Source organism: Dermacentor albipictus, chromosome 1, assembly GCF_038994185.2.
Source record: "Dermacentor albipictus isolate Rhodes 1998 colony chromosome 1, USDA_Dalb.pri_finalv2, whole genome shotgun sequence".
In the NCBI taxonomy this organism is placed as follows: domain Eukaryota; kingdom Metazoa; phylum Arthropoda; class Arachnida; order Ixodida; family Ixodidae; genus Dermacentor; species Dermacentor albipictus.
In genome coordinates, this window is record NC_091821.1 from 248,388,035 (window position 1) to 248,413,334 (window position 25,300).

At 42.1% G+C, this 25,300-nt stretch overlaps 2 protein-coding genes across 2 annotated transcripts in view; one reads left to right on the plus strand and one right to left on the minus strand.

Moving 5' to 3' along the window:
• LOC135900486 (coiled-coil domain-containing protein R3HCC1L-like) overlaps positions 1 to 17,350 on the minus strand; it is a 22,243-nt gene extending 4,893 nt beyond the window's left edge. The window contains exons 1-10 of the mRNA XM_065429972.1: positions 17,277 to 17,350; positions 17,104 to 17,186; positions 16,640 to 16,786; positions 16,408 to 16,560; positions 14,960 to 15,878; positions 11,477 to 11,567; positions 11,323 to 11,404; positions 11,057 to 11,124; positions 6,661 to 6,756; positions 2,732 to 2,872 (exon numbers count right to left, since the gene is read on the minus strand). Of these exons, the coding sequence (XP_065286044.1) occupies positions 2,732 to 2,872; positions 6,661 to 6,756; positions 11,057 to 11,124; positions 11,323 to 11,404; positions 11,477 to 11,567; positions 14,960 to 15,878; positions 16,408 to 16,560; positions 16,640 to 16,786; positions 17,104 to 17,186; positions 17,277 to 17,297 (1,801 nt within the window). The 5' untranslated portion in view covers positions 17,298 to 17,350. The remainder of the gene's footprint in view (positions 1 to 2,731; positions 2,873 to 6,660; positions 6,757 to 11,056; positions 11,125 to 11,322; positions 11,405 to 11,476; positions 11,568 to 14,959; positions 15,879 to 16,407; positions 16,561 to 16,639; positions 16,787 to 17,103; positions 17,187 to 17,276) is intronic.
• Positions 17,351 to 17,477: 127 nt separating this feature from the next.
• LOC135900496 (protein O-linked-mannose beta-1,4-N-acetylglucosaminyltransferase 2-like) lies at positions 17,478 to 23,459 on the plus strand. Its single transcript, XM_065429980.1, has one exon. The coding sequence runs from the start codon at positions 18,079 to 18,081 to the stop codon at positions 19,774 to 19,776; it is 1,698 nt and encodes a 565-aa protein (XP_065286052.1). The 5' UTR covers positions 17,478 to 18,078; the 3' UTR covers positions 19,777 to 23,459.
• The last annotated feature ends 1,841 nt before the right edge of the window (positions 23,460 to 25,300 follow it).

A 25,300-nucleotide genomic window follows, 5' to 3' on the forward strand; every position in this document is an offset into this window, starting at 1 on the left:
CTGAGCTCTCTCAAGTTTATCTCGGTCGGTACACGTAGGAGGGTCCCATACGGTACATCCATATTCTAAAATGGGTCTAACAATAGCTTTTGTACAGAAGATCACGAGCCTGCTGGGGAAAGAGTTTTGTATTGCGCCGTAGAAATCCTAACACTTTGCATGCCTTTGCTGTAATGAAATCAACATGCCTGTGCCAACATATGGACGGTGTGAGGAATACACCCAAGTACTTGTACTCGTGAACAATCTGCAATGGGGAACCGGATAGATAATATACGGCTAATACGGATAATATAAAGAAGCGGTCGCATACTTAATTCCCCGTTCATTCCTCAGTGCGTCGATCCTTTCTGTTTAAGTCCTCCTTTCACCGCGCGTTCGCCTCACGGACCATTTGAAGAATACTCTTGGTCAATTTACAGTCAACGTCCAATTTTTCGGACCCCCTAGGGGCCGCGAAAACTTCCGAAAAATCAGGCAGTCCGAAAAAATAAATTCATGTCTTTTACTGCCCTTAAGGGCTAAAATTGACACATGTACGTCTGAAAAAGCTCCGAATGCCTGTCAGTGCACTTATTAGGCATATCGGTGCTCCTACTGTGACAGGTGAGGGCGGGTGCACACGTGTAAAATTAAGGAATACATACAGTGTCCCGCGACAATTGCTCCTTCCTACGTTTGTTACGCTTCACTGCGTTACATGACTGTATTGAGACGAAGCAGACTTTCGGGAAAGAGCATTATGCAATGCGCCGTGCTTTCCGAGCTTCGAAGACAAAAATATTGCTGTCAGCGGAGAAATGAAGAAACACGGCACCGAACGACAAGACTTGCAGCAGCTTAACAGCGAACGTCGAAGCAGCTAGGCCTAGCGTTGCCGCAGTGGTGGCTACGGCTGCCAGCGGATCTGCGTGCGAGAGCACCGGTTCAAGGCGGCGAGGTAATCAAAATAGCAGCGGTGGTGGTTTTCATAAATGCCGTCTCGGACCTGCGATCACGCAAAACGTTTAGAAAATCGGACGGCGAAGAGTTCTTCCGTCTGAAATTTTAGACGTTATGATACATTGACTCTTTGGGGTATGTGGTGGTTACAGTGTACTAGAACATTATTCTAGTACACTATAGTGGTGGTGCCGCGAAGCCGTCCGAGTTATCGGGAATCCGGAAGGTCGGTCGTTGACTGTACACTGGCAACTCCTCCAGCCGACGACGATTCGTTACGAGTCCTGTCTGTTTCTCGAGCCAGCATTACCGCGACTTTTGACGCTCTAAAAAAATTACAGCTAATTTTCCCTGATAGAAGCACAAATTCCCTGAGTTTTCCCTGAGTTCTTCCAGACTACTCAAAGTCCCTGAGAATTCCCGGTTTTCCCGGTTTTCCTGGTTGGTAGACACCCTGGTTATGATTATTATGACTGCAAGCAGTCAACCTATACTCTGTTTTGAAAAATGTCGCACTGGAATGGATGGAGGCTATGGTCAGCACAGCCAACTAGTATACCAGACGACAACTTTCTGTGGCAGCACAACGAAAGCTACGCACATGCACTCGCACGTGTGGAGCTTATGCTCTTGTGTTGCTACGACAAGTAGTGCTGACGTTTTGCTGGCGGTATACACGACCACTAAAACCAGACATGGACACCAGAAAGCCAAAACTAGGAACAGCAAGTAATGGAAGTCCTTTTCCTAAGCAAGCTCTTTATTTGTTATAAAATAAATCCTGAACAAAAGAATTTAAATAATAAGTGGTAGGATTTGTTTTCGCTACGCGGCTTTCAGTTGCTTTGCATTCGCAGACTACATTCAGATGTGCAGTAAAGAAGTGTGTGCTTTGGCTCCGTAGCTTTGGCTGCACTGCCACAGAAAATTGTCGCCGAGTGTAGGAGTGCAATCACACAAATGCACCTGCCCCTTCACTGAGCGCACTTAAAAAAACAGGCTCACACAAACAGGTAACGCTGCTTAACCAAGTCATGGATTACCAACTAGCCCATCAGTACCTGTTAAGCAAATTCCCTTCACTGTGTATCCCTGTGTAGATTGTCTGCTTCAGTGCAAGCATGCCTAGTAGTAGCTTGCACACCACTGTCCTCGTCTTTTGCACTGTGCAGACACGTCGATACTCCATCACCAACTCGCCCAAGCTTCCACCTTATCGAGTATACTGAAGCAATACCAAAGTGCCACTACAGAGAAAGTCTGTGGCCTTAGAACTACTTCTGGATGATGAAGGTGATCCTCTCATTGCTTCCTCAGCCATGAAAACTTCAGCAAACAAAGCTACATTGTACTGATGCTGTCAGCTCAGTTCTGCAAATATATGTTGCTGAGCAAGCCTGCGAGTTTCTTCCTCTATTAGAAGTTGGTCACACTCCACAAATATCAAACTTGTCAACCCCCTGTATTCAGTGAATAGCACAGAGCAAGAAGAGCCCCACTTCTCCCATTTCATTAATAAAGCACCCTCACTGCTACACCACTGCAACAGGCCTATTTGGGATGTTCCAGAATTTGTTACAGCATCATTTTCTGAATGAATTGCTGGTCATACGTTCTCTCAATTCTGTAGCAGCAGTATCACATGCCATGAAGTATACCATGCGAAGTGTAACAAGTTCACTTCTGTTTTTTAATAAAACAATGACACTGGTGAACCTATGTTACCACAGATGGCACTAACTTGCCTTTCAGCTATGTCAGGAGGCCTGCAAAGCCTGCATGTACATACCTTTGGCCTCTTTCAACATCTGCAGTTCTTTCCTTCGTTGTGCAGCATCCACATTCACCCGCATGCCAAGGGCACCGCTCACCAAACGGCGTGCCACAGAAGCAGACGTCTGCGGCCGAGGTTTGTAAGGCATCAAGAATTCTGTATTTAAAAAAAGGCAAGTATAATGTGTCATTTAGTGATAGGAAATTGCATGTGTGAAGTTCACTTGATAACTCTGCTTCCACAAGGGATACATGAGACTTGCTAAAGAGTGTTTCACACAAACAACTCGTTTCACTAAATAAACAAAGTAGCAAGCATTCATGTGACAGTTCTATGGTTGACAAACAAAATTTCAGTACATTACCAGCAGTAATTCCCCTTAAAGTACAAAATATATTAATGGATAAAGCCACAAGCAAAAGCCACACATCTTTTTCTTAACATCTTTAGTACAGGAGTCGCAGCAGTGATGACAGCAGTGCACTACAGCCCAGATTTTGTGGTCACTTTACAAATTTGGGCCCTTCTTCAAGAACTGCCACGTTATTAGTTTGTAGCGTACTACTACGTGCTACTATAGTCGGGTCACAAAAGACGACGACACGACCAGCATGCTGACGGTGCACGAGCAGTGGAATCGGCGGAATCAGGCTTCCACCTGATTAAGCGGGCTCATCTAGAAATGTAATTTGTGGTCACTAGGCACTAGCACCTGTCTGGTTTTTCTCCACCCGCAAGTTCATTTGTCAATAATTAGTTTCAGCTTGCCATTGCCACATGCAACAACACAGAAAATGGGAAGGTGGCATCAGTACCAGTATTTTAATTTTATGCAATTTCTTGGCATGCCAAAAGCTTGCCTCTTTATAAAGGTTACACATATGCTGTTTAAGCAGTGTGCCTACTGGAGGTAAGCGAATATCAATTTTTTCGAATACGAACCGAATATTAAGTATTAAATATCGAACAGCCAAACATGGACACATATACATATTTACAGCAGGAATATTTATTTCGGTATAATTAGGTGCCACACCTGTAGTGACTAATGCAAAAAAAAAGCTATCAGGGGAAGGGGATCAATCTTAAACACAAGATAACTGATTGGCATTGAAAAAGCTGCACAAACAGCTGCACAACTTTAAAGCCTAGTTGCTAAGAAGCTTTTCAAGAATGAATGGCTGCTGTAGTATGAATAGCTTTGCAAATACAGTAAATAAAATGTTGGGGAAAAAAAACAGTATTCTGAAAGAAGCTCTTGAAGGACTTGTGTGAAGTAGCTACATGTAGAAGGACCTGTTGCAAAGGTCAAAGACCCATTGCCTAGCATAAACAATGAAACTGCAATGTGACTGGACTGTCAAAACTGCAAAATCAGGAAATACAAAAAAAAATTGTAGGTTGCAATGTAACGGCATCCACCACGAAACTAAAAACAAAGCTTGAATTACCCATTTTCTTTTGGCATGCTTCAAAAACTTTTGTCGTCTCTTCCGATAATTTACGACACTATGTTTAGCAGATGGAGAACAGTAACCAGACCCTATAATTCGGTTGCTGCAATATACTTGGTCAAATTTGAATATTAGAAAATACCAAACACTGTCTTTCCCCATACAAATAGTTAGCGTGCAGTACTTTTTAAGTTCTATTCAATACTCGGACAGGGTGTCTACCAAGTTGACATTTCCAAATTCCCTGATTTTTCCAGGTTTTCCCTCAGCACCTTTGCGAAATTCCCTGAATGAGCCAGAACTTTGTTTTATGTCAAAACAGGCTGACACCATGTTGCCCGATGCTGTCACTCTCTACTAAGCATGTTGAAACAAAAGAAATGACAATCCAATTTGAATAGTAAGAAGTAATATCTATTTTATTTAAAAACAAAACAGAAGCAAGGTGTTAGTAGAATGCACAGCGAAAGAAATGGTAAAACCCATTCGAAATTGAGTCGAACATTTTCAAATACGAATGAAAAGGAGATGCATACATGAGTAAATATTTTTGAATATGAGATATTTCTATCAACTGATAGCAAGCTCATCGGTATGAGGCCTGAACTTTGTCACAACTAAGATTCTCTCTCGGCAGCTGGGCAGTCAATCTCAACTGTCCTAACATACTCTCAGCCCGTACACGACATCTGAGTGTTGGGTTTCACTGCTTTAAAGAGTTTATTCTGGTTTGGACGAGATACACTTGCATCTCGGCATCAGCTAACACTGTTTTTTGAGCTCAAGCTCCTTCAAAGAGGCGGCGGCACGCTTCCTTTCCCGTTAATTCCTTAGTGTGTCGGTCCTTTCGGTTCTCATCCTCCTTCTGCCACCCTTTCACCCCATGGATCATTTGAAGCATTCTCTTCGTCAGTTGTACAGTCAACGTCCTATTTTTCGGACTCGCTCGGGGCCGCAAAAACATCCGAAAAATCTGGCAGTCCAAAAAAAAAAATGAATGCATGTCTTTAATTGCCGTTGAGGTCTAAAACTGCCACAAGCACGTCCGAAAAAACTATTAAAGCCTGTCAGTACACTTATTAGGCATATCGGTGCTCGCACTTTGACATGAGACGGGGGTGCACGCGTGTATAATTAAGGAATACATGCTGTGTCTCGTGACAATTGCCCCTTCCAACCCTTGTTATGCTTCACTGCCTAGAAATAATGCACTGAGGCGAAACTAACTTTCGGCGACTGGCATTACGCAACGCGCTGTGCTCTGCGAGCTTCGAAGCCAACCGCGAGGATTACAAAGGCGGAGTCGGTGCCATTGCTGACAGCGGCGAATTCTTTCAATCAAAAACATGGCACCGCACGGCAAGAAGCTTAACAGCGAACGTAGAAGCAGTTAGGCTTAACGTTGCCGCGGTAGTGGCTACGGCTGCCAGCGGATCTGCGTGTGAGAGTGCCGGTTCGAGGCGGCGAGATAATCAAAATGGCGGCCGTGGTGGCTTTGATAAATGCCATTTCAGACCTGCAGTCAGGGCAATATACATTGACTATATGGAGTACGTGGTGGTGCCGCAAAGTCGTGCGAATTATCGGGCGTCTGGAAAATCGGTCGTTAACTACTCTGGCAATACATCGTGCCGATGACACGGCGTCAATGACGATTCTTTGCGATTCCTGTGTTACTGGAGCCAGCATTAACACGACTTTCGTTCCCTTTCACTAAAGTTGCAGGTAATTTTCCCTGATAGAAGCACAAATTCCCTGAGTTTTCCCTGAGTATTTCCAGACTATTCAAATTCCCTGAGAATTCCCGGTTTTCCCGGTCGGTAGACACCCTGTCGGAATATTCGCTCAACGCTAATGCCTACTTGTCTTGCTTGAGATAATAGTATTGCACTTCATGTCTCCTTAGCGAGCTTAAAAAAACACACAAAGCTTCTGCTGCTTCAGGTGGCCTTGTGCTTTAAAAAGGAATTCCTTTCAAACATTCCTCACTATTTGTAAGAGGGAACATTGTCTCATGCTGGGCCAGTGACATCAACATTAAGCAGCTGTCATAAGCTGAAAACAACAGGAGCACCTGCAGGCAAGCTGGGGTTAGCAAAGCAGGCTCTATGACACATACACAATGCACCATCCCACTAATAATCTCCACAATAGAAGTATATAATGGATAAAGGCACATTAACTTATGCACATGGCATAGCTGAACTCCAAAGGAACAGCAATGAAGGCCGCTTTTAGATATTAACATGTGTTAGAAAAGCAATGCTGTTGAGCTTCTCTTTGATGAGATGTTTACAAAACCCAAAGCACACCTCACAGTGCATGAGTCCTCTCCCTCCCAATTGGATAGAACAGTTTCAGATTTCACACCAGTCAGTGCAATCAAAGTGCACATGGTTGACAAGTTACTGTCAGGCAAATTGAGAGACAAAAAAAAATTAAAAGTCTGGGCAAAGAGAAGGGCACCTGCTTAGTAGGAGTGAAACTCACCACTACAATGTTTAATCTTCAGCTTGGACTGCTTGGAGGCTTCAGAGACATGCCTCATCTTCATAAGTGGATTCTGTAGGCCAAGAGCTTCTGTGGCTGAGAGAGAAAGACAACTATAAGAAGCCATTCATATTCCATGAAGTGCCTTTTAGTGTGTACCGTTGCAAAAAGGATAGGCAATAATGGGATAAAGCCAGTTAGTAAAATTCCAGTTTTTGGTAGCAAAGTTACTAGTAGAAATGCAGTGATGGAAAAAGCACAGTCAAATCTTTGAAGTAAGATAAATGTAGCATACTTATATTTGTACTTATATTCGTTTTCGCGGGTTTCCGTTTGTACTCCTGTAGATCACGAGCATGCATTTGCAACGGGGAAAGGTCGTCGGTACGCCTGTATGGTTTGCCTAGCCGAGTTCAAAGGCGCCTCCACACATGACATTACGGAACTATAAGGCCAGAACCATTTAGAAATTGTTCTATATTGAGTTACTCATCGTGATCAGGAAAACACATCTATCACGGATAAATCAAAGAAGTTTTTATGCACATAGGGCCCTCTGGGCTGTACTTGCTGGCAATAAGGTAGTCTCGCTGCCTACGGGATTATCTGACTGAGCTATGTCGAATGCTCGGTTGCCACAGTCCAAAGCTTGAATCCTTCTATAAGGGTCTCTCTCTCTCTCTCTCTCTCGACAATGGTGAGCTTGAAATTCACCTCCTCCAGTGCACAACATCTGCAGGCTTGGAGTGACACCTGACACCGGCAAAAGATGCCAAGAGTGAGTGGGGATATGCTAATCCAGGTACAACCAAATTAGGAAGGCCCATTAAGCTTCAACAGACACTCCCTCACCAGAACAGGAATTGGCCTCCCCTGGTGCAGTATTCGGCCACTCCCTCCCAAATGACGCACTCAATTACCCCATGGCCCTGAGTCCCCAGCAGCTGCGGAACGCCTGACCAAGGCGGCGGTCAGACCTGTAACACGGCAGAGGGTGCCAAGAATCTCTGGGTCCGGACAGGCCGCCAATGGAAACTGACTCTTGCAACGTGCAACACCCGAACCCTCTCGAGTCAGGCTAGCTTAGCAGAACTTTGAGGTACTATCAGACATTGTTTGGGATATCATCGGCCTTAGTGAGATTAGAACTGGTGAGGCTTATACATAGCTGAATAACGGACATGTCCTCTACTATAGAGGTCTCCCAGACAAGAAGCAATACGAGGTAGGATTCCTAATCCATAAGGACATAGCGGGCAACATTGACGAATTCTACAGCATTAATGAGAGGGTAGCTGTAGTTGTAATCAAACTTAATGAGAGGTATAGATTAAAGGTAGTACAAGCCTACGTTCCAACATGCCGTCACAATGATGATGAAGTAGATCAGTTTTATGAAGATGTTGAATTAGCGATGAGAAAAGTGAAAACTCAGTATATTGTAGTAATGGGCGACTTCAATGCAAAAGTGGGGAAAAAGAAGGCTGGTGAACAAGCAATTGGCAACTACGACATTCAGTCCAGGAACACTAGAGGAGAGATGTTGCTAGAATTCGCAGAAAGGAATAAGCTTCGAATAATGAACACCTTTATCAGGAAGCAACAAAAAATGGACCTGGAAAAGACCTAATGCTGAAACTAGAAATGAAATTGATTTCATACTTTCTGCTGATCCCAGCATAGTGCAGAATGTAGAAGTGATAGGTAGGGTAGAGTACAGTGATCATAGGTTAGTGAGGGCTAGGATTCACCTCAATTTGAAGAGAGAAAGAGTAAAATTGGTCAAGAAGACACAGGTCAACCTAGAGACAGTAAGGGCAAAAGCAGACAAATTCAGGCTGGTACTTGCAAACAAATATGCAACCTTAGAACAGAGAGATTAAGATGACATAGAGGTAATGAATGAAACCGTAACTAGGCTGGCTTCAGAGGCAGCAATTGAAGTGGGAGGCAAGGCACCCAGGCAACCAGTAGGCAAGCTCTCCCAAGTAACTAAGGACCTAATAAAGAAATGACAAAGAATGAAAGTGTCCAACTCGAGATAAAATAGAATTCGCGGAACTGTCAAAACTGATCAATAAGTCGAAAATAAGTGATATTCGAAACTATAACGTGGTGTGTAAAGACTGAAGAAGCTGTAAAAAAATGGATGCAGCCTGAAATCAGTGAGAAGGAAACTTGGCATAGGACAAACCAAGATGTATGCACTGAAAGATAAGCAGGGTAATATCAGCAATCTTCAAGATATAGTAAAAGCTGCGGAAGAATTCTATACTGACTGGTACAATAACCAGAGGAGTCAGGATACCTCTATTAGAAACAATAATGAACAGGATACAGAAAAACTCCTCCTATAACTAGCGATGAGGTTAGAAGGGCCTTGCAAGACATGAAACGGGAAAAAGCGGCAGGAGAGGATGGAATAACAGTCTATTTAATCAAAGATGGAGGCGACATAATGCTTGGAAAACAGGCGGCTCTTAATACGAACTGTCTATCGACTACAAGAGCAGTGGCGTAGCTAGGTCGCCTGGCACCCGGGGCCCATAGGTCTTCTGTCACCCCCCTCCCCGGGTGTAGCCGGCGGAAAGAGGGGTGTCTTCAGACGTGTATGACACCCCCCCCCCCCCCCTCACTGGCCCCTTGCACCCGGGGCCCACGGCCCCCCGGCCCCCCCTGTTGCTACGCCACTGTACAAGAGTCCCAGAAAACTGGAAGAATGCAAACATTATGCTAATCCACAAAAAGGGAGATGTTAAAGAAGTGAAAAATTATAGGCCTACTAGCTTACTCGCAGTATTATACAAAATATTTACCAAAATAATCTCCAATAGAATAAGGGCAACACTGGACTTTAGCCAACCAAGGGAACAGGCTAGCTTCAGGAAGGGATACTCTACAATGGATCACATCCGTGTCATTAATCAGGTAATTGAGGAATCCGCAGAGTGCAATAAGCCTCTCATATGGCTTTCATAGATTACGAAAATGCATTTGATTCAGTAGAGATACCAACAGTCATGGCGGCATTATGTAATCAAGGAGTAAAGAACGCTTATGTAAATACCTTGGAAAATATCTACAGAGGTGCTACAGCTACCTTAATTCTACACACGAAAAGCAGGAAGATACCTATAAAGGGGTCAGACAGGGAGAGACAATCTCTCCAATGCTATTCACTGCGTGCTTGGAAGAAGTATTCAAGCTATTAAACTGGCTCAGGAGTAAGGATCAACGGCTAATATCTCAGCAACCTTCGGTTTGCCAATGACATTGTTCTATTTAGCTACAATACAGATGAATTACAACAAATGATTGAGGACCTTAACAGAGAGAGTGTGAGAGTGGGCTTGAAGATTAATAAGCAGAAGACAAAGATAATGATGATAAATAGCCAGGCAAGGGAACAAGAGCTCAAGATTGCCGTCAGCCTCTAGAGTCTGTGAAGGAGTACATTTACCTAGGTCAATGAATCGCAGGGAACCCTGATCATGAGAAGGAAATTAATAGAAGAATAAAAACGGGTTGGATCGCATATGGCAGACATTGTCAGCTCCTGAGACTGGAAGATTACCATTATCATTGAAGAGGAAGGTGTACAATCAGTGCATTTTACCAGTGGGGCAGAGACTTGGAGACTGACAAAGAAGCTTGAGAACAAGTTAAGGACCGCACCAAGAGCGATAGAACAAAGATTGCTAAGCATAATGTTAAGAGACAAAAGAGAGCGGTTTGGATCAGAGAGCAAGCGGGTATATCCAATATTCTAATTGACATTAAGAGAAAAAAATGGAGCTGGGCAGGTCATGTAATGCACCGGTTAGATAACCGTTGGACCACTAGGGTTACAGAATGGGTACCAAGAGAAAGGAAACTCAGTCGAGGACGGCAGAAGACAAGGTGGAGCAATGAAATTAGGAATATCGAGGGCACTAGTTGAAATCAATTGACGCAGGACAAGGGTAATTGGAGATAGCAGGGAGAGGCCTTCATCCTGCAGTGGACATAAAACAGGCTAATGATGATGATGAAATGTAGTGAAAATTTTGATGCGCATAACAACAATTTCACTCCAAAAGAAGCAAAAAGGAATATAGACTCCTCGCAGGTATGTGCAATTGCCATTTCTGATGTTTCTGCAATGTTATGCTTAAGATATTACTACTATGACCTGTCTTTTCTTCATGGAAATCTCAACTGCTCATATACACACAAACTGCTATGAAATAAAATTTTAGACGCAAATATTATTCACCTGTGTTTGTCTTTTTGCATCCCCATGCCTTATCTAAAGCTACATCATCAATGTCCATCGCCTACCTACTGGATGCAGAATTGAAAGACACCTTCATAAAACTACATCTCATGTCCTAACTTAGCCTGTAAGAGAACTTACCAGCAAATGGTGTCGAAAATATTGCCAATGCATGAGTGTCATCCACCCACTTAATGTTGAATTGATCTCTGGAAGAAGATGGAAGGCAAAATTCAACTGTAATTAAATGTACATTTTAATTTTTTTTTTTAATGTTGCAACAAAACAATTAGTCCTTTTGTACAGGCATGCAACCCTAACCTTAGAATTAACGAATTCTGCTTTCTTCAAGCCCTAAAGTGAGCAATGTACCTATTTGTCCCTACTCAGAAGACATCTACACTCACCTGCAAGATGACAATGCTGTCACAAGGTCTTTTGTTTCAAATTCGGCAGGAAAATCGTACATCTCAAGGACATGGCCATACTCTGCAAATGCCCCACAGAATCATTCATTCATTGGTGTAAAACAGACATACACAAAAGAAAATGAGCACACACCTGCTTCTGAGAGGTCAGGAATACGAGGCTCAAACTTGGTGTAATCAAGTTCTGCTTGATGCACTTTAATGTCACCCAAGGCCTTAGTGATCTGTAAGGATAAACATGGAACTGGTAAAGACAATAGCTGATCACTGGTGCCGTTCCTAGCTCAGCATATTCGTGCAATTTCCAACAAGCAATGATGATGTTGGATCAGCAAATCAGCCTTCTTACTGCCTCTATATGCAGGAGCAATAAGGCGGGGCTAGTGCGTTGAAATGTACCTAGAACTATTTCCAAAAACAAGAAAAGGAGTTTCTGTTCTTTATGAACATTTCATAGATTGTTTCTTTTTTGAACCGGCAGTGTAATTTTTAAAAATGCACTGCTAATTTTGCTGATGCTGCATGTCCAACTGGTTCTTGAGGGGACATGCCATTTACATGACAGAAAGCCATTTATCACTTTATTAAACCTGACATAAAAACTTAAGCCAAAGAGCTCTGTTTGTAATTCTGAAATTATTATTCATTTTTATGCAGCCATCAGTGCTTTTCTTTCATGTGGTTCATTAGTAAAACACTGTATTTTTGTGCACTCTTTTTCCAATTAATAACCATTCACAATAGTTACTCTGAGACAGTCTATCATGCTCCTTATTTATTGCACAGTGCAATTAAATAGACTTTGCCCGAGGCATTCTAGTTTCCACGAAGTGTAAATATTCTGAATGCTTGTATTTCACACCCCATTCATGGGGAATGCTTTCTTCTTTTTCATTTATATTTATCTGACTTACCAAGCACAGATAACGGCACTACATGCACATCAGAGTGGGCGGAGGCTTTCAGTGGAATGTAAGTTTGCAAAAGATAACAGACAAGAATGCAAAGACAGTCCTATATTACAATATGCACACATAGGTTGCTGAGACACCGAAAAATGTCTCAACTCCTGTTTTTCTCCATATATGACACTCACAAAAATAAACCATGTAGCTGTGCATGCATGCACGCATACATATGCACACACACAAAAGTGGTTTCCCAAGCCACCATTACCGTCCCTATTCACTGCCTTCTAGTTCAAACTGTTCTCTCATCCTTCTATGCTTAAAAAGAAGGCTACCTAAACATATCTGCAACTGAAACATCAAAAATGGAATACTCCACAAAATGTGTCACATTAAACCCACACTTGAAATAATACAGGAAAATATTTTAACTGGTTTGGTGGGTTATGCTGTTGAGATAGCAAATAGATGAGTTGTGCTGACCAACAGTAGTTAACGAGAAAACAATGCAGAAATGAAACATGGCAATGTCACCTTGAATTTTACTCACCAGCTTGACACAATTACAAATTGTGGCAAATTCTGGACAAAAGTGTCACAATATTTGGGCACAAAATGAAAAAACAAAAATGTGGCACTAACTTTCTCCACTAATACGTCAGTCTTTCCCACTAAACAAATTAAGATCTTGCCAGTTTCTTCTTTTTTAGAGCTTTTCTTTATTGTACCTTTAACCTTCATCACGTAGAAAGGCTATCTGGCAATGAGCAGGTGGTTTTGCAAATTTCTGCTTAATGAAACCAGCCACTTAGAAGGGTCCCTAATACTTTTCTAGCAACATTGCAAGACATTTTGGGTATCAAGAGACACCATCTCACAAATTTCATCGAGCAAGTATTTTTCTATCAGCTGTGTTTTGGCTCTGTTGCTGAAACTTCATAGATGTAAACAGTCACTGTGAACAGAGTGGAACAGCATGCAAGAAACTAAAGAATAGGTGTGAAGGCAGAGCAGTGGAGAGAGTGAAGTGTGCAACTTGGAAAGTTGTGTCTATGACTAGTCAGTTTACGTATGAAAAAGAAAAAGCATAACATGACTTCTTACTGGGAAAAACATTGCCTGTGCCAGCAAAATCTTTCACCATGTGGAAATTATGGAAGCAAACCAAGCCCCAGCAGTAGCAAAGAGCAACTCTGCCACCACAGGCAACATTTTGCACAGTGGCGTACTATCATGGTGCACATTCTTGCTTTTCTCTATTTTGCATGCCTGAACAGTCAGTTTTTAGTGCACAAATGTTAAGATATCAGCTTCATCTCCCTGTCCTCCATTTTCTTGCATCCCATGTCATTCAGTGCAGTGTGGACTACTGCCATTTGTGAAACTTCAGGAACACAGCCAAACAGGCAGATCCCATTCCGCCTTGCAATACTACCATGCAGTCTACAAAAAAATGCCGAAGTTTATTGCACAGTGAATTCTAGAGTAATGTGATCACAAAGTTCATGCTGTACCATACAGCCCATGTGAGAGGTATATAGCCCACTTGACATGTGACTGAGGCTTATTTGAAATCCCAAGGTGAGGCTACCAATCTGTACTCACAGCTCATTACCTAGCAGCTGGCAATACCTTTTGCCCCTCAGATAAAGTGACAAATCGTATCCATCACAAAAGCACTGTTTGATCATACAAGAAAAACCGCAATTATATTAGGCCACATCATCACCGGACCTGACCTAAAAGGTGCCACGTACTTTATGGCAAGTGCTTTCTTTGCTTCAAAAGAGTGGCTTTGGAAACATGACATAAAATATACGTGCAACGAGATGAGAAAAAACAAATTAAGTTGAAAACAACAATTCTCTTAGGGCAGATCACCAGGGGATAAGACCTGAATGACACCATACACTGCCTAGGTGTTTTAGGTATATAAAAGTGGATTTGGATGAATTACCAAATTAATAACATAAAAACAAGACATCGTGCAATTACAATGAAAGAAAGAAACAAAAAAGATTTTCATGGATTAAAGACAGCACACTAGCAATTTTTAGCACACTGCAATTCTACCAGACTTATAGACGCTACAGAAAAAAAATAACCAATTACAATTACTTCATTCAAACATGTAATTGATTACAGTGATGTAAATATGCTTCCCCGTACCAAAGAACTTTGGAGCACCAGTAACTATGAGACCCACTACATAGCTTAGTGTTGACTGCACACTTATGATGGGTATACACTTTTTTTTTAGGCTACTTTTACACTGTAGGCATATTATTAACTGCAAGAAACCAGATCAACACCAAGTTACAAGTCACAGTCGTGCTTCAGTGACAATAAATGGCATATAGATGGCTCATAGTGACATCACCACCACCTCCATGCTGACGCAACTGCTCGTACAGCACGTATCTCCAGCAGTACAAGGGAGCTGTGAATTAATATGGTGTCCATGATATGTGCATGCCATATATGATGGATATCCCTGGACCAAACTTCAAAAACAATCAATGCACTATGCTAGAAGCAAACTAGTACTGGGTTTATGTATGTTATTTCCTTTAACAAGCTGTAAGCTTGTTATGGCCTTTTGAGAAAGACATCCCTTAGCTGGTAACAGAAATGACAGTAGGCAGAGAGTGCAAAAAAGTCAAAATGGCCACTTGAGCATGAAAAGCTAGACATGTCAAATCACTCACATTTTTCAAAACTTCTGGAGCAACGCATTCCCCTGTTTCATCAAAGAGAGCATCCCATGAATCCTCAGCATCCTTATGGTTCTCTTCGATGCTTGCTTCAGTGCTATCTCGAGTAGTGTCTACATGCTCACCATACGACTGTGCCACCTCCAAATGACTTGTTAGGGGCAGTTCTTCATGTGCTGCATTTTCAGTCTGTTCACTACTTCTGACAACACTGTCATTCACTACAATGCCAACCCCACCTTGGAATCCTTGTAGGCTTGTATTTTTTTGCCTACCTGCACAATCTGTCACAACGGACGAAAACTCCTGTAGTGAATTCATTTCTTCAGAGCCTTCATCTGCTGTTTCTTTAATGTATTCATTCTCAGTTTCCTGTGAAAGTGATAAACATACTTGGATCACAGCTTCACTGTTCTCGGAATTTGCACTTGTTGAGAGCACATCACAGTTACTGCCTTCCAGGCCAGTACACTCGACATCATCCATGCCACACACATTGCTTGAGAGAGCAGAAGCTTTGCTATAGTGTTCTGAACTTGCATCTTCATGGTGAGTTCCAGAGTCCTCTATGCACTGAGGGTTAGCTGCAACTGTTGTTGCTAATGATGCTTGGCTTTCCGGCAAATGCTGTGAAGGCACCCGTGCTTGTGCACACACATTAGTTGCCTCGATCAAGTGAGCAGAAGCCTTTCTGTTTTGTTCTGAACTTGTGTCTTCATGGTGAGCCCCAGTGTCCTCTCTGCGCAGAGGGTCCGCTGCATCTGTTGTTGCTAATGGCACTTCGCTTTCCGGCAAATGCTGTGAAGGCACCCTTGCTTCTTGTGCAGGGGTATCTCTTGTATCAGTTTTCAAGGCCTCAGCTTTGCGCCCCCGTGGCACATACAGCTGCATATCTGGACGCCTTTGCCGCTGCCTGCATTTGAGGAGTTCAGAAACAAATTAGCATGATCAAATCTTAAATACACGTCAGCTTCAAGGCTAATAAGTAAAGTACATTAGCTTTGAAAATCAATGTGTCAGGGTGTACATTTGCCTTATACCAAATGCGACAAAAATCACATCACTCGACCAAAATTTTTTAAATATTAGAACACAGAGTTCTCATTGGCATGGTTGCATGTCACCCTTACAGAACACGCACTATGCCTTCACAGCTGAATACCAAGCACCGCATTTATATGCCTTACCTGCAAAGCATCTGTTTATTGTTCCTTTTTTTTTAAAGCATGAATAAAATACATGAAGAGCATGCAAAAGGAATGAATGTAATGTCGCTAGTACATTCTCACCATTACAACCAGCTCTTTGTCATAACATGGCGATTCACTACAATACCTCTTCACACACATGCATAAATTTTCTATTTCCAATGAGCAGCTTGCTCAGTTAGAACTCTCATGCAAGGGGAACAAATGGTAGCCCATGAACAATGTGTGCGTTACCTTGCTGGCCTCGGTGCTTGCATCTCTCTGCTTGAAGGTAACGGTCTCCTGATGCTATGTGAAAGGAAATCAACCGGAAGCCCTTTCTCTCTGCAAAGCCTCACAGCTACTTTTCGCACTGCCTCATCTAAGCAGTAGCCGTTGTCGAACGCGCTGAAAGGAAAATACTTCCGTCAAGTTCACGTGACTATTGCACTATTAGCAAAGCAAGAAAACAAATGGCGTCATTTACAAAATAAGCCGCGACTTCAGGCACACAGCCGTCCTTCGGCAAACGCCTTCTCCCAGTGAGAAACTGCACAGGTCTTCAAACTTTTCTTCAACAACCTTGTGAGTCAGGAATCTTTCGCGTTTCGGCAGGACTGGAAAGATCAGCACACTGGAGAGAGAGAGAGACAGAGGAAGAAAGCAAAATGGAAACACTTCGATGTTTAGAGCAAATTATATCCCCGCATCTTTCCAACAAGGACGACTCATTTCAAGTCATGACACAGTGTCACCCACAGCTCAAATTTCCAGGTGTCAACACTACCTTTAAGGACACATGCTAAGCAGCGACAAGTCATTACCACATGACACAAAGGGCTATTCAAAAGAAATCCCGCTTCAGTTTAAAAATTGTTACGGATCAAAACAAGCTGAACACAAATGTGACCAAAATAATTTTAGCAGACAACAGACAGGACTACACTTTACCTGTTGTGAACATCACCTTGTACAAAATTCGTTATCTCCTTGCACACAGTTTGCACAAAGACTTCGTCTCTGTCGTCGCCACTCTACGCACAAGGGTACATTGGCGACAAGCGTCAGACATCGATGACACTTTGGGTACAATAACGTCTCCAACATACGCGCATCGCACTAACCTGATATTGGTCGCGCTCCATGTCTAAAAACGTATGGTGTCTAACGGAAGTACAAGATAGGACCGGAAGCTGTCATACTAGAGCAGCTAGAAGTTCTAGACACAGAGTTTAAATAAATTAAAATAATAAATTTATATTATAAAAGAACTCTATTCCTGATAAAAGAACACCACCTGAGGCTTATCCTAGACCTACCTGCATTGCAGGTATGTCAAGACGAAGGCCGTGTTTTGAAAGTTGCTTCGTGAACATCTATGGTGAACATCACATGCGATCTAGCGTACGTTCAGCACCATGTTCAGCACGGTGTTATGTTCTAGCCACACTCATAACGGTGTGTTCAGCTCGGTTCAGCTCTTCAGCACTCTTCAGCCAATCTTCAGCCTTCCATGGCCTTCCGTTGAAATCCACTGAAAGCCGAGCCGGTGGTCATGCGGTGGTTATATGATGGGGTCAGGTGTTCTGTGAGGGTCGCGTGTGTAGAAGCACCGTAGTAACATGCAGGCCGTACCCGCATGTACCCGGCTGCACGAGGTATGAGATGATCATAATTATGTATTTCTGGCTTTATGGCCGGACTATTTGGTCAATTCCGTGGTTTGAACTCCCCGATTCCCCTTTGGATGACTAGGTTCAATATTTTTTATGTAGCTGAGGTGCCTCTGCGTTACAGATAAGCCCTTCCTGCCTGTACTGTCATACGTTATGCACAGCGTTCGCACGCGGTGTACATATGTACACGTTACTTTCATAATATTCTAGTGAAGTGGCACATTCTTCCAAGTGGGATGCACGGCCCACCATGTTTCTACGTCCCAGCCATATGTTTTGTGTACTTGCGTGCTTGTTAATCGACCATGTACTCGATTATGCGAATCGGTGCGGCAATAGCAGCACTAGAGAGACTGACATAAGACATTCTAAGCGGGCCCCGGACGAGTCGTCAAGCTCTGTGTGGTGTCGTGGCCCTAACCATACCGTGAGAACATGCATTTTCAGGAACTTGTACTACCGAGGAGACACCGGAGATTTCGTTTTTCTTCACGGCCCGGAAACGACTATTCTTGGTGACCTAAACGGAAGAAACGATCCAGCGCTTACCGATTTGTCGTCTGTAAGCGGTCACGGGGCGTTTTACTTCAATTTCGTGGACATGCCAGTGTCGACGTTTTCACCGCTCCATGTTGTGGATGTTCGCAGTGACACATTTGTGGCCAGTCGCTTCAACCCAGACAACCTGATGCATGTGTTTCACGATGACCTCATTCCAATATTTTCAACTGTTCGAGAGATACGTAGTTGCAGTAATAGTGAAGAGATACTGCGCTGCCTAGACAACATTACACTGTTCCTGGTTGATGAAAGACGAAAGGGACCTTACTGGCAGCTGTACAAAGCCCTTGTTAGAAATCAAAAGATATTGTTTAAAAGCCAAATGTCTGAGTGGTATCGCTTTAAAAGGGCTATTGTTGGATTACGAAAGGACAGCACATGGTATCAGTATGGTTTCGTGGTCCCACAAGGCCCTCTAAACACTAACCTAAGGACAGCTGGGGCAGAAGTCAGTCACTTCGTTGATTTTTTCCTTCATGCACTTGATGTGCCACTGGCATCAAATACACACAGAAGTCATGCACTCATAATATCAAGAACCAAAACCAGGCTAATTACAAACCTAGATGAGCTAGTGCACATGGTGCAGCTGCACACTAAGCTTACACCTGTAGTCATTGATCTTGAAAGTATATCTATACAGGATGTAGTCATTTTGCTGAGGGACACACAACTTTTGATAAGCATGCATGGCTCAGCATTGATATTGTCAATGTTCTTGCAGCCAGGATCAGCAGTGTTGGAAATGTTTCCATATGGCATTAATCCTGACAACTACACTCCATACAAAACCCTTGCAAATTTTCCATCAATGAATATTGCCTATGCAGCATGGAGAAATACAAATAAGACCAATGCAGTATTTCACCCCGAGTTTGAACCACATTATGGTGGAATATACCATTTGCCACTGGAAGCCCAACAGCAGATCATCCAAAATGAAGAAGTTCCACCACACCTGTGCTGTGACAATCCAGACTGGCTTTTCCACATTTATCAGGACACAGCAGTTGACACATCAATTGTGCCACTGCTTGTCAACCTAACTGCTGAACATGTTCCAACGCACCATAACCTTAAAGAAAACATTTTTCCAGGACCGGTTATGGGACTGAAATGTGAAGTTCAAAAATATTCTGAAGGCAATGCACAGCTGTCAGTTAACTGGCATGAACCATGGAATATAGCATTAGTTAGTTTTGAGCATTGTTACTATGAAGCATGGTTAAAAAATGGTGCTGAGGTTGAAATGATTCATACAAATGTCACAGTTTTTGTCAGAAACATTACTACCAATCCCCTTTATGTATGGGTGAAAGCTGTGTGCGATGGAAAATCTGGTGGCTTTAATGCATTCCCTCCCGGCTGCAAGGACATCACCCATTAACAACTATCACAGTAATTGCATGGCAGCATGTGCATGCTATGTAATGAAGTGTTTTCGAATAGTTGGCTGAGCAACACCATGCTGATAATAAGGTATGTTTGATAGAAAGTAGAGGGTGTCCAAAGTGCTGTCTTCAAAGTTTTTTTAATAAATAAATAAATGTGGGCTCAGCAGTCCAAGCTTACATTGAAGTTGTTCTGCATTGCTGTGCTTCATGTTTAAAGGAGTAGCAATGTTTTCTTTTAGCCCCTTTACTGCCGATGACGAGTTAACTCGTCATGGTAAAAGTTGCACTACCTTGCAGTTTTCATGCATGTAATTAATAGACAATGTCTTTTGCTATTTTTTCAATGAGACCAGTAAAAGTGCTATGGGCATTCCTGGATTTTATATATTTTTTTTTTATACAGGAAAATTCAGCTTTTTTGTAGATAAGGGGTTAATGAATAGCTATCGGTTCATTTGCTAAGGTATGAAGTCTAAATCTTTCCAATGTTTTGGGTGTATGCTTTCTCGTGTTGTAGCCCTGCAGTTATAAAAAAAATGTGTGTCAGGTGAACACAACATGCCACATTAGCACCTATCACTATGGCCACTGGGTAGTTATGATGGTCAAATATTTTTCTCATTTGACAAAATGTGGCACAAATCTTGCTGAAGAAGGTTTAGAAAAGGAAGGTGGTCAGCAAGATCACAATAGGAAAAAAAAAACAGAAAATGAACCCTTCAATTGCCGAGAGTTTAGCCAACTGGCTTTCATCTTAAATAGAGCAGTATGCCTTTCAATGCTTGATCAGCAATTCAGGGAATTCCTGTGCAGGTACTTCGCTGACATTGTGTTAACTTGTAATCTTATCCATTTTCCTTGTATCCAAATGAATGTCTAGAGGGTGAAACATTTCTGCCATTGGCAAGAGGACAGGTGGGGTGCTGCAGTACAACACTCCAACATACTTTTATCTTTGCCACAGCAATTAATAAAAGAACCAAGTGTCAGTAGGCTTGCAGTTTAAAAATATATATCGGTAGGCATTATTTATCATGCTGGCGCAGAAAAGTGCCAGCATCTTTATGGTTGCAAAGAACCCTTTTTCAAATGAAATTTAGTTTCCTTTAGCATTTTATACTCCTCTCCTGCCAGTATGACAGCACTGGTCATCACTTTGATACTGACTGGGAGCCTGTTTTCGGCGAAACGACTGTAAAAGCCGTGTATAACACGTTCATAAAGCTTTTCAATGGCCACTACAGCAGCTCCTTTTCCATGAAATCATTTAAGACTGGAAAACGCACATGAAAGCCTTGGATTAATCAGGAACAAGCGTATGATCACGGAAAAGCATAAACTACATGATTCCTTTTTGAGAACACGCTACGTCAATACTTTGGCGACCTTTAAAATGCTACGGAACCGTTTAAATGCTTTACTAAAGAAAGCTAAAAAGGAATACTATGAGAACCTTTTCCAAACGGGATCGAATTGCCCACCTGATCGTATGTGGAAAATAATTCCGTACTGGGCACAGCACAAGTTCAGTGGCCAATAAAGTACACGAAATTGTCATTAACAACAAATCACTGTCAGGGACGGCTCTATTAGAACATTTTAGCAAATATTATGCGTCGGCAACAATCAGCCATGCTCCTCCCACAGACATCTCGTACAGACTGGAATGAAATGTTCGGAAAACGGCATTTTTTCAACCCACAGATTATTCCAAGGTATATAAAACATTCACTGCATTAAAGAACAGTAAAGCCACTGATATCGATAATATCCAGATAACACCCATAAAATGTGATTGACATAACCTGCCCGTGCTTGGCTCATATCTTCAACCTTGCGATTGGTTCAGGGACGTTTCCTGCTGAAATGAAACGAGCCAAAGTGTCTGTTATATTCAAAGAGGGGGAAAGAAACATCGAAAACTACAGACCAATATCTGTTTTGCCTATATTTTCCAAGGGCCTTGAAAAGATAATTTTATGTTGACTACATAGGGTTTTTTTTTTTTTTTTAAGCACGGAATTATGTTTGAATGCCAGCACGGTTTCACAAAGGGCAAGTCGACTGAGTCTGCACTTCTGGTACAAAAAGACATCATTCTCGAAAACATTGAAGCGGAAAACTTAACTCTTGGAATCTTCATTGATTACAGCAAAGCATTTGACTTACTCTATCATGGCACACATTTAACAAAACTAGAAGAATATGGCATACGAGGTGTCGTTCACTCACTTTTACAGTCGTATCTCTCCGATCGACAGCGGTGCGTAGTTATAGACGGTTCTACGTCATCCTCCCGCCCATTACTTAACGGCTTACCACAGAGAAGCATTTTGCGCCCCTTTTTATTTAATGTATATGTGAATGACTTACCTTCTATTGATATGTGTACAGATTTTGTTTTTATACGCAGACAACACTAGCCTCTTTCTTCTGATAACGAGTCACACTTGTTTTTACATGCCAATAATGTGCTGTCCAAAGTGTTCGAGTGGTCCTTATGTAACAGCCTACAAATTAATGTAAAAATATCTAAGGCCGTTGTTTTTGCTGCAAAGAACAAATCTGTGCCATGCGTCGATTTTAAAATAGCTTCCCATTCGCTTGATGTAGTAAAGGAACACAAAATTTCGGGTGTTATATTTTCTAGTCACATGATGTAGAACCCTCACATGGACCTTGTTGCATAAAAATTTTCTGCTGCTTTATCTGTGCTATTTAGATGCCATCATATGCTCCCACCTCGTGTAATGTTCCATCTTTATCATTCTCTTTTTCGGTTGCATATAAACTATTGCACGTTAGTATGGGCTATGACTACACAACGTAACATTAACAGGTTGTTGCTGCTCGGAAAGAAAGCTATTCGTTGTATTCACAATGCTCACCATTTACATCCTACAAAACCGTTATTTCAAGAAAGCAGAATAATGAACGTCAAAGCTCTCTATGCATACCGTCTCCTACACCAATTACAATTTTCAGATAAAGAAACCATACAATTCCTAAAAAATGTCAGCCCTCATAGAACGGCCCAGCACCCGTGTAACACGAGGATTGGACAAATGGATAAGGCACTATCGAACAAATTACTTTATGAAAACCCTGACCTACAACGTACCCGCGCAATTAAATCAACTGCAGAAGTGCGTAAATGGAGATATGGTTGTATTGTGCACATTATTGCACGATACCTTTGTCTGGCAAATTTCACCTGACTGTTTGAGATTTGTAATTTGCTTTGTGTCCATACCCGTTCAGAACGTACTCATCACATGCATATTCATTTCATTTCTTGTAAATTGCATGTGCACATTCTTTACTGTTGCTTAACTTCCTTTTCATCATTGCTTTCAATAATGTTCATTTTTAAAAGTGTAACAGTATATAGTCCCCTGGTGCTTATTGTTATTTACCCGAATTTCAATGCGCTCGTAATGAGTATACATGTAGTAGATGCATTCATGCCCAGGGAAGTGGATATATACCATGTGTTCAATTAATGGAGCTGCTTAAGAAAGCTTATTGTTTGTATTACGGATGTGTGCGATGCTGATGTTGCCTGGTGGTGGCCCCCTGGCCTCGTCAAGCTGTATATTTACAGCTTTCTTTCCAGGGTGGCCTTCAACACTGTACTTTGTGCATGCTGTAAATAAACTTGACTAATATTGCCTAATGTGCATGCTAGGACTTGACACATGCACATTCCATGATAGTGGGAACCATACTAACATGTTCCACATCTTGCAGTAGACTAGTTCCATACATGGGAAAACTTACCTAGCTGTTTATGGTTTGTGAAATTCACTGCATGGTGAACCAAGTAACATGAAGTTGCCTACCCCTACAAATCAAGAAACCATGTGAGGGGCATGTGCACCTTTTAGTGTAGCATAAAAGAACAGGGCAAATGTGTGCAATGCCTTCATCTTCGAAGGAAATGTGGGTATGCCGAAATAATACTATATCAGGCACAGGGTTGCCAAACCCACCTTTACAATCACTGGCAGTGTAAAGCAATGCTGCATATAGGAGTTGCCGAGAGGCAGAGAAAGTTTAGGCAATGTGGCAAATAATTTGGGTAAATGAAACTGTTCTTTCAATGACATTTAACCATTTCATGGGTACTAATCTCTATTTTAAAATAGCACTCTACCCATAACGTATTGTTTCGCATACAATGCCATGCAGCCTGGGTCTTGACAGGAAGCGTTGTGCCACCATTGCTGGCATAAAATTAGAGGAGAAAGCTGATGAAAAGATGATTGTGTAGAGGTTATAGTTCCTTAGGAGGTGCAACGGTGAAGGGTTCTTTAAGCAATGCTGTTCCTAATGGCATGAAAGCAAAGAAAGAACATCGCCATAAGCATGCGTGTCATAGGTTTACCAAGCAGTACTAGTGGTAAAAGCTATCAGCATTTTGCAAATTTTTTCGAATACGTAGAAGAACATAATTCAGCAGCAAAGGGCCACGCTGCTGTATAATAGAAGACTGCAGATTCAGCAAGGGTGACTCTGCACAAAGGTATGTTGGATTGTGTTCCCAGAACTGCACCGGGAAGGCGGAAGATGGAAATTCAAGACGGTGAGCAAGACGAGAACGAGGTAAAAGCGCGAGCCAAAGTTTTGACAAGTGGACTTGTCTTTTTCAAGGCGACATATGCTTTTCTCAGCACTATATATATATATAAGGTTCTACTAAAGGAGAGAGAGGGCAAGGCAGGTGGGTGAGGCAACAACCGAAGGCATGTTAGCGGCAAGGGTGTAAAATCGAGAATAAATGGGCGCTATGCACATGGCCGGTGATGAGTCTCTCTGAAAGAGATAATAAAAGAAGCGGCAGAAAATGGTGCTCGTGGAAAAAAAAAAAAATTCTGAAGGGGAATACCTATATATATATATAAAAAGGGAGAAAACAAAAGAGAAACGTAAGCTACCAGTGAAAATAACTAAGTGTTGTTGCTTGTAGCTTGAAATTTAGCATAGCGAATAGATTCTAAAGCTCCCTTTAAAACATTTATGCCTATTGGTTGCATTGTCTTGAACTCATGGATGAGATACGATTCTTTGTATTTTCTTTCTCGTTCAGAACAGACATTTGACTTTAGACGTAGAGTTTAAGTTCATCAAAGTTATGACCTGGTAGGTTGACATGCTCGGCAACGACTTTGGGAAGCTTTTTAGCTGTGTCCGCATGATGTCCATTTAGCCTGATGTTCATTGATTGTCCCGTTTCATCAATGTGTTGTTTATTACAGAAGGAACATACGAGCATATGTCGCATCCGAACTTGAACTAGTAAAGCTAGTTCTCACTTCGTGTGCTTAACTATTTGCAGTGGTATTAATTTTAATGTCATTTTGAAGGTTCCTGCAGGCTTTGCACCTGGGGCGACAACATGCTTTTTTATGGGGGAATGATGTTGGCTTACTTTTGCATGTACTAACATGTCCTTAAAGTTTATGTTGCCGCGATGGGTAACCCTTGGTACATCTGGGAACGCTTTTCTCAGACGCT

Excerpts from the sequence above, each read along its gene's own strand:
- LOC135900496 (XM_065429980.1), top strand. The coding sequence starts at position 18,079 with ATGTTTCTACGTCCCAGCCATATGTTTTGTGTACTTGCGTGCTTGTTA.